General features: G+C 36.1%; 2 protein-coding genes across 2 annotated transcripts; both read left to right on the top strand.

The window, feature by feature from the left end:
- The first annotated feature begins 3800 nt into the window (after positions 1–3800).
- On the top strand, positions 3801–4877 carry LOC137733214 (arabinogalactan protein 16-like). The gene is made up of 2 exons (XM_068472369.1): positions 3801–4111; positions 4459–4877. The coding sequence occupies exons 1-2, from the start codon at positions 3928–3930 to the stop codon at positions 4563–4565; spliced, it is 291 nt and encodes a 96-aa protein (XP_068328470.1). The 5' UTR covers positions 3801–3927; the 3' UTR covers positions 4566–4877.
- A 2563-nt stretch (positions 4878–7440) lies between these two features.
- Positions 7441–8562, top strand: LOC137734341 (uncharacterized). Its single transcript, XM_068473623.1, has 3 exons — positions 7441–7477; positions 7568–8486; positions 8544–8562. Exons 1-3 carry the CDS (start codon positions 7441–7443, stop codon positions 8560–8562), a joined length of 975 nt encoding a protein of 324 aa, XP_068329724.1.
- Positions 8563–9605: the final 1043 nt, after the last annotated feature.

Here is a 9605-nt window from a genome sequence, read left to right as displayed (position 1 = left end):
GTTCTTGCTGTGATTAAGGCTATTCGAGTTATCTGGGTGCGTGAATGGCATCACATTTGGTTGGAGACAGACTCAACTATGGTGATTCACTACTTAAACTTTCCTCGTTCTATTAGTCCTTGGTATTTGCGTGTTGATTGGAGCAATTGCTTGTGGTAGATTAGGCATATGCATGTTTTTGTTTCCCATATTTTTTGCGAGGGCAACTGTGTAGCCGATGCCTTAGCTTACTTTGGTGCAGATCACGATGCATATTACTGGTGGTCCAACGTTCCTTCATGTGCAACATCTGCTTATATTCATGATCTTTCTACTTTTACCAGCTATCGTTTTAGATTATTTTTTTTTCATATGTTTTCTTTGTAAGTGGGGTTCCCTTATTGTGTTACTTGCTATGTTATTTCCATCAATGAGGTTTGGTTTTATGTGCCCCTCATTTGTATTTCTATTTTTATTTTAATAAGATTATGGGGTTGAATTAAAAAAAAAAAGATTTGAAACTTAATCTAGACCATGAAAATAATGCAAACCTATTTCTCAATGATTGGATGTTTAATGCATGAAGAAAGGTTTGGCAGCTAGGGTTCCATAAATGAAGAAGAGGGGAAATTCAAGAGCTTTGAATGCACTTTAACTCTCTAACAATATAAATTGGACAACCAAATGTCAAATGAGCAACCTAACAATGATTTTAAACAAAAAGGAGTTGTTTGTTTTCAGCTAGCAAGGACAAGGACACTTGTCAAGCTAGAAAATGATATGAGCAGATCAAGGGCTAGAAGCTAGCTTTTAGCATAAAAGTGTCAATCAACCCATGTAGGTAGACTTAATTTGCATGCCTAGTTCATAAGAAGTCAACAAACAAAACTGACAAGATAACTAAGCTAGTTAGAATGTGACATGAATTTAGATGTGCCACAACCTTGAACACTTATTCCCATATGCAAAGGCCCTTAAGGAAATATATACCTAAATAATGCATGTGTGCTACAATTACAATGTTGACAAGGAAAGTCAACACAAAATTCTAGATTTCACAGATCTCTTCTAGTTGAATCCTCCAGATTCGAAGATTATTGCTTGCAAGCCTTGCCTCAAGCACAGCTTGAACACGTTTGCGAAGCCATGACCGCAACCTTGCCTCGAATAGCACCGTGAATCCATGGATCCTGACTATGATCATTACGACGTCGTCGTCTCTTCCACATTTGCGCTCCTTTCAACCTTCTATCCGTCAACATCATTACCTAGGATCTCGAGCAGTGGCCGCTACTGCCATCGTAGCTTGTTCCTATTTTGATGATGTCAAAACGTTTTCCTGGCCATGCGATTTTCTTTTGAGCAGATACGATTAAAGGATTTTCCAAATCCAAATGGAAAGGATCCTGAGAGGATCCTATTCCGAAATCAAGAGCTCTTAAACACGTCATCTCATTCACCCCACCTTCAAAGTACACCTCACTCTTAAAATTAAATTCTTATATTGTGAAAATAAAAAAATAAAAAAATAAATTCTTATTATTACAAAAGAAGAGGAAATTATGATAACGGTCCCTTAACTTTAATCCAATTGGAATAATTGTCTATCAACTAAGAATCTATGATCATTAGTCCCTTAACTCATTTAAATGTGCAGTTATGGTCTTTTTCATCAACTCTGTCAAAATGAGTCACGTGTCATGCACGTGAACCTGAATCAAAGAGCAAATATGGAAAACCAAATGAGAAAAATGTAGCAATTGTCCCTCAACTTTAACCCAATTGGAGCAATGCTCCCTCAATTTTATCCCAATTGTAGCAATGGTCTTTCCACCATGACTCATTTTGACAAGAGTTATAGTGGTGTAAAAATAATCATAGCTACACGTTTTGATGAGTTAAAGACTAACTATTCACAAAATTTTAGTTATGAGATCATTGCTCAAATTTGATTAAAGTTGAGAAATTATTGCTACAATTTTCTCTACTAAAGAAATACAACATATGTCCCAAAATCTTATTAAAAAAATGGTATGATCCGAAATTTCCCTGCACTTAGTTGCAAACCCAACAAAACATCTACCGTGAAAGTCATATATATCCATAACGTTTGATAATTATCCTATTTTTTTGGTTTTTAATTTTCACTTATTATCCATCATTTCTCTCATAATCCGTTTTTATATGTCAAATACAAAACTGAAAACCATTTTTTTATATACACTAAGATATTCTATTCTAAGAGGAAGATAAATTAGGCTATGCCACAAATTGTTCTTTTTTTTTTTTTTTTTTTTTGTCAAACGCACAATTGGTTAGCAACTAATTAGGTATCAAACTTAACACAAATATAATATGTCGACCTGAAAAATCTCACTTGTAAATGAAAAAAAATACTACCAAATTATAGTACTAATTGATGATGAGAACAAAAAAATTTATATTTATCAAACTGACAATTAAAGTTATTGTATTTAATGGGTCAGTAATCAATAGAATAAATTGGTGGGTCAATAAAACCTTAAGGCTATATGTTAGTAATTTCAATTTGAGATCCCGACCCGAGCCTCTACACTCAGACTTTGTTTATTTACATGCACTTCCTATATTTAAGCCATTATATCAATCGAACGATTTAAAACTTTAAACGTCACCTAGAATTAAGTTTAGTTTTTAGGAGAGTAAATAAAATTCTCCCGAACAAAGTCCAAATGCAACACTTTTTATAAAGGAAAACTAATGAAAAGAGCTTGAAAACATTGAGTTATAACGATAAGAGCAAAATAAATGGTAAAATGAATAGTACCAGGTTTGACTTTTTAATGTAAAAATATGGTTTTTCGTTAAAGTGAACTGTATGGTGGACTTTTCATTAAAACTCTCTTTTTATAATAGCTTAACGGAATGTGGGTAGATGCGGAAAGTCAAAATATAAATGCTTGGAATCCTTCCGATGTGTGAAGAGACATACTACAATTAGTCATAAGTTTGAAGTTCATGTGACAAATAACGTTATCAGACAGTCATAAATTAGAAGAACAATTTTGAAATTCCTGTGAACTTTAGAATATGAATAGATTAATGACTCTATTAGACATAGTAACTAATTCCAAAAAAAAAGTTGTCCTTCCATACAGATCTTTGAAGCATATAAGCTCAAAATTCTTTTTTTTTTTTTTTTTTTTTTCAATTCCGCCATGTTTTAGAATAGAGTTGAATAATAACGTCATTAGAAAGTGTGACGAACACTTTCCAGTCTCACATATACCTCACCGCTCACACAATAATAGCCGTTAATTAGCCGTTGATCCCGTTGTAGGCCCCGCCCTGATTGTAGAATCCGAGACTAGTTTGAATAATTTCCACCCAAAAGCATACACATGACTCACCGACAACCTAGCTTACAGACTGTCCACTCCTCTCTCTCTACCTGAAAGAAATAAAAAACAAAAAACGCCTGTGGTACATGTGAGGGTGATGCTCAATATTTTGTTCATTATTAAATGGTGGTAATGTTCGTCATTTTATTTATCATTTTTAATGAGATTAAATTTTAAGATTTATATTTATCTATTACACATATTTGGAAATTAAACTCATTTAACTGTTATAAATAGAGTACGAGCATTATCATCATTTGATCATAATAAACAAAAATATTTCCCCAGTAAAAAGATAAGAGCAAAAAAATTAAATAAATAAAAAAAAGGCCATTGCCAGTAGTACCATAGAGGGAGGCCTGCCTTATTCTTCTCTTGCTGCCCTCTCCTCACCAGTCACCACTCTCGACCTAACCCTTTATATAACAACCCTAAACTCCCTCCCTCTCCCTCCCTCTCCTCCCTCACATTCTCTCTCTCTCTCTCTCAGAATTAGGTTCTGCTCAATTTTCTCTGTCTTTTTTCATTCAAAGTCTTTTGCTTTTAGAGTTTAATAGATAGAAAAAAGATGGCACATTGCTTTGGATTTTCTAAAGCACTTTTTAGAGTTGTTCTAGTCTCTGCAATTGTCTTGTTTGCCCTTCTATCCCCATCTGCTGCTGCCACTCCCAAGCCCTCGGCTGCTGCTGGAACTCCTTCCTCCGCCCCTTCTTCCGCCGCCGCCGCCCCTGCCCCTGGCTCTACCAGTGATGGTAACTCACATTTTTGATTTCTTTTGTTTATAATTAGATCTGCAAAGCATTTTGTCGATTTTTGTTTTGGGAAATTTTCTCCCCTATTTTTGGCACTTGAGTTTTGTTTTCCCTTCTTGGGTGAGCAATGAGCGCGTTGGGTTCTCTTTTTGGGGTAAATTGCACTAACAGTACAGTAGTTTACTCGAATTTTCACTTTCTAACGTATTTTCGTACTTGTAGTTTCATTCGGTTAAATACCATTAGTCTAATCCGTCAAAAATCGACTTAATTGACGATTGGACTTAAAGTGAAACCAGAACGAAACTATAAGGTTTAGTTTATAATTTTGGTTGTAAAATGTGCAGGGACATCAATCGACCAAGGGATTGCATATGTGCTGATGCTAGTGGCTTTGGTGCTGACATACCTCATTCATCCTCTGGACGCATCAGCATCCTACAATTTCTTTTGAGTTGGATTCTTTTTAGATTAATTAGTTAAAAAAAAAAAAAAAAAAAAGAGAAAATGGTGGTGGTTTTTTCCTTTTTCCTCTATTATTTATTTGAGTCTGTGTGTGGTTGTTTGTGCATATTTAGAGAAATGGATGATTGGTAATATTTGAGGCTGATTTAGCTTCTTTTAGATAATTGTTGTCAAATTATTGTTCCTTTCTTCCTCTCTGTTTCATTCCTTGCTTTTACCATATTCGCATTGACGACACAAACACGCTTTATTGTGTTATCCTGTCACAGACTCTTATCTATTTGTAAGAAAATCTTATGAGTTGGGATTAAAGTCTACTGCGCTTGTTTTGGCCCTACTCAAATTTAGGTTCGAATCCATGGATGTGACCTGACACGCCTGAAAAAGTATTATGCATTCATCTTCTCTTTACGTTTACAAAGCATGACTAAGATTAAAAGTCGAGAAAATACAAGTAGAGGAACTAGATCCCAACAAGAAACATGCAGTTGTGATACACTTGAGTCTGGGCATACAGAAAGCGAAACAGATAGATAAGAAGTGAATTGTCTAGTATGCTCTGGTTATTTTCTATTTCGGAACTTTTGGTTGTTAGATCTTGGAGCAATCATATAATGATTAAGATTTAACGGTGAAAACCCTTAGAGAATACCCTCAAGTATAATAGAATTTTTCAAATAAGATGTTCAGCAACGCACAATATAATGGAGTAGGATTCTTTCCCCTCCTATTCCCTCCCTCTCATCCCTCTCCCTTCCCTCGTCTCACAGATTACTTTTTGTCTTCTTCTAACTATTAAAAAGTTATTACAAAACGTTGATGTAGCTTAACCGTAACCATTCAAATAGGAAGGAAGGAAAGGAGAGAGACTAGCAAGGGAGAGAATCCTTCTCCCAATATAATTGAATTTTCTGATAAGATGTTCAATCATACACAAGCTACCTTGCTGCGGGTTCTAGTTGACGAACGTGGATTCTGACAAAATTCTCCACCAAATGAATCAAAATCTTATAGCTCTAATCACATGAACAGGATACCAATTTCCGGTATGCAATACCAAAACATGCAAACTCACGGCCAAACATGACTAAAAACAGGCAGAATAATATGATGTATAAAGAACTAAACCAGGAATAAATTCTGGAAAAATGATTTTCTTTTGAGCCATTTCGAATTGAATCTGGGTGATTACTTACAGAGTAAGCAACACACATGTAACTGACAGAAAACTAACAAGAACAAGATTAATTTTTATATTAACTAACCACGAAAGGCATACTAAATGCATCCCTTACCACCTAAATATTCACATTTCGAGATCCACTATCGGGATGGAAATTACAAAAAGAAAAATGACATTAGTGTGGAGCCTAAAATAATCTAAAAAATTCTAGAGGCAACATGTGAACCTTTGCTCAAGAAACACAAGATTGCCCTCATTAAATGGGCAGGCTTCTCAAATACTCCCATGCGTAGCTCACACATTGCAGCTAAATACGACATCAATTAGGGATAGTTACTCTATTATCTCAAGATATTATTTCCTATTTAATATTTTGAGAATATTTCTCCATAAACTTTGACCAGTAGGATGCTGTCATGTGTAGAGAAAAACTCTAACACCATGGCTAGCCACTCCCCTATATATACCCCTAATTTTAACAAATTTCGGTAAACTTTTGCTACCCCTAAAAGCCCTAAACACTTACTCTTTTTTAGAAAAACTAATTTAGGCATCAGATATCCATTGGCCTAACCCCCCCTCCACCTCGTGGGCGCGTGAGGTTTAGGTCCTTGATCAAAGACGATGATTGTGTTGCAAGTGCATTTTCGATAAAGTTAGAGATGACGGAAATTTACATCAACAATTAGTGTAAAAAATATCATTGTTCAAAAAAAAAAAAAAAAAAAAGAACAGGACTGCTTGAACACGAACCTGGCACAGGAACCGCCCTTCCGGAATTTAAACAGATATGACATTGGTGAACACATTGCCACAACAGGATAGAGGGATATAAGGCAAGCAAGTTCAATGCACACTAAAACTATTCATCCATCGGGCTTTAGGGTTTGTCAAAACGAAAAAAATCACAATCCTCAACAAACACACACATCCATACATTGAGAGAGATGTTAAGATTATTAAAGTACAAATTTGATTTGTGTCATAACATCTAAATTTGATTCGATTTCTGAACCAATAATTTGAAATCTGATACACACTAGAGAAATAAAATGCATGCGTGTAGAGACATGTATGCCATGAAAAAAAAAATCAATGTAACACGAAACACGAATTGACACACCACAAATTGAAATACAAGTGGATGAACATCAATGCGGTTTTTCGACTTGTGACCGGTCATCTCCGACATCTCAAATGCGGTCACTTTACAGGTTTCTATTTTCTTCTGAGGCCGCTTTTTGGCGGTTTTAGACGACCACAGTATTGGGTTTGATGTACTATTTGGATTTAGGCCTGTTTTCTGGAATGCATGCATAAGTAGCATCCCATTGTATGTTACAATATTTTTCTAGGGCTTTTACACTACTAAATGAGAGTTACTAGATCAAATAATCTAATGGCTTTTATTAGAGCATCTCCAAGCTAGAGGTGCTGTAAGACAACCAAAACTCTGTTTTAAATATCGGTTTATTGGTATTCTTTTTCATTTGTAAGTAAAATATTTTAGGTTCAATTCTTATCATGGGCGAATTTGAATCATATTATTGCTAGTCCATTGTGAGGCTTAGTCCACTCCGCCATCCCCTTAATGTATTCTAATCCTAATCCTAATCCTACACTACTTAAGTTCCAGCTGCTAGAGCCACCCCTTAGGATATTTCAAAGGCCATTTGCACCAATGCAACCTCAACCACCTCCGACCCAACCAAATTCAGGTATGTCTTTGGATAATGATAAAGTTATTCAATTACTCACCTCTTTGACGTAGAGAGTACAAAATCAAACCAAAGAGATGTAAAATCAAGCTAAAGAGGTGGACAAATTGAAGAAAGAAGAGAAGGATTTCAAAACTGCCAAGGTTATCACATTAAGAAATGGAAAGGAAGTTGGAACCGACCCACAACAATCCAAATCAAGCCAAAAGGAAGATGAAAAGCTGTTGCATGAGGAGGAGGAAAAAGACAAGGCCACGGCAAGGGTAGAACAACCTTTGCCACAGCCTTCTAGGGACCCTAAACCATCCAATTCAGGTAAGTTAGGTCCAAGTTTGGTTAATTCTAACCCTATTCCACCAAGTGTGCCTTTCCCTCGCAGATTTATGCAATCTAAGAAAGAAGAGAATGACAAGGACATTCTTGAGATGTTTAGAAAGGTGCAAGTCAATATCCTGCTCCTTGTTGCAATCAAGCAAGTTCCAAAGCATGCTAACTTTTTGAAAGAACTTTGCATAACAAGGAAGAGGATTTCGAACAAGGAAGTTGTAAGGGTAAGTGAGAATGTTTCAGCAGTTTTACAAAGGAAACTACCCCCTACATGCAAAGATCCAGGTAGTTTCATAATCCCTTGTGTTATTGGCAATACTAAGTTTGAACATGCGATGCTTAACCTAGGTGCATCCATTAATGTCATGCCTTATTCTATTTATGCATCTATAAACTTAGGAGAGCTGAAAAATGATAGAGTTATTATTCAATTAGCTGATCGTTCTAATGCATATCCGAAAGGAGTTTTGGAAGATGTTTTGGTGCAGGTTAACCACTTGATATTTCTAGCGGAATTTTATGTGCTTGACATGGAAGATTCAACCCATTCTCCTCCTTTGCCGATCCTACTTGGAAGACCATTCATGAAAACAGCTCGTACCAAGATTGATGTGTTCAGAGGGACATTGACAATGGAATTTGATGGCGACATTATTGATTTCAATATTTCTAAAGCCATAAGGTATCCTATTGATGATCATTCTTATTTTTCTATTGATATAATGATTCATTGGTGCAGGAATATCTTGAAGACCTAAATGAGGATACCCTTGATACAACCATTATAAAAGGAATGAGACTCAAAGAACAAAGGACAGAACCTAAGCACACTCACGGCATGCATAAGAATTCCCTTGCTGTGCCCAATTGTGAAGAAGTGGAGATGATGGCTGCCCTTGAGTCCTTGCCATAACATATTGGTAACTCTCCAATCCCAATTCCATTCCCGTTTCTACTAATAAGTTGTTACCCTTAATGATTCAGGCACCTTCCCTTGAGCTTAAACCGTTATCAAATCATTTGAAGTATGTCTTCTTGGGAGATAAAGAGACTCTGCTCGTCATAGTTTCTTCATCACTCACGGCATTGGAGGAGGAAAAACTAGTTTGGGTGTTGAAAGAGTACAAAACAGCCATTGGATGGACCTTGGCCGATATTAAGGGGATAAGTCCTACAATATGCATGCATCGCATACTTCTAGAGGAGGGGGCTAAACCAACTCGAGAGACTCAACGTCGACTCAACCCTCCAATAATGGAAGTTGTGAAGAATGAGATTATCAAGCTTCTTGATTGTGGAGTGATTTATCCAATTTTGGATAGTCGTTAGGTTTCACCGGTTCAAGTTGTTCCAAAGAAATCTGGAGTCACTGTGGTAAAGAATGAAGAGAACGAGCTTGTGCCCACCTATATCCAAACAGGTTGGAGAGTTTGCATTGACTATGGGAAGCTCAACGCCACCACAAGGAAAGATCACTTCCCTTTGTCGTTCATTGACCAAATGCTTGAAAGGTTAGCTGGTCATTCTTTTTATAGTTTTCTTGATGGTTATTCGGGATATAATCAGATTGTTATAGCTCTAGATGATCAAGAAAAGACCACTTTTACTTGTCCATTTGGTACTTTTGCTTATCATCGAATGCCATTTGGTTTATGTAATGCACCAGCCACCTTTCAAAGATGCATGGTAAGTATTTTTTTCAGATTTTGTTGAGAAGATTGTTGAAGTTTTCATGGATGATTTTAGTGTTTTTGGTGACTCGTTTAATGATTGCTTAGCTAATCTCACTTTAATCTTGAAA

This window comes from Pyrus communis, chromosome 5, assembly GCF_963583255.1.
Source record: "Pyrus communis chromosome 5, drPyrComm1.1, whole genome shotgun sequence".
Taxonomy (NCBI): domain Eukaryota; kingdom Viridiplantae; phylum Streptophyta; class Magnoliopsida; order Rosales; family Rosaceae; genus Pyrus; species Pyrus communis.
Note: the sequence above shows the minus strand (reverse complement) of the source record. Positions and strands in the feature narration are given on the sequence as shown.

Excerpts from the sequence above, each read along its gene's own strand:
- LOC137733214 (XM_068472369.1), top strand. The coding sequence starts at position 3,928 with ATGGCACATTGCTTTGGATTTTCTAAAGCACTTTTTAGAGTTGTTCTA. Across the intron at positions 4,112-4,458 it reads CCCTGGCTCTACCAGTGATG|GGACATCAATCGACCAAGGG; the intron begins GTAACTCACATT and ends TAAAATGTGCAG.
- LOC137734341 (XM_068473623.1), top strand. The coding sequence starts at position 7,441 with ATGCAACCTCAACCACCTCCGACCCAACCAAATTCAG. Across the intron at positions 7,478-7,567 it reads TCCGACCCAACCAAATTCAG|CTAAAGAGGTGGACAAATTG; the intron begins GTATGTCTTTGG and ends TGTAAAATCAAG.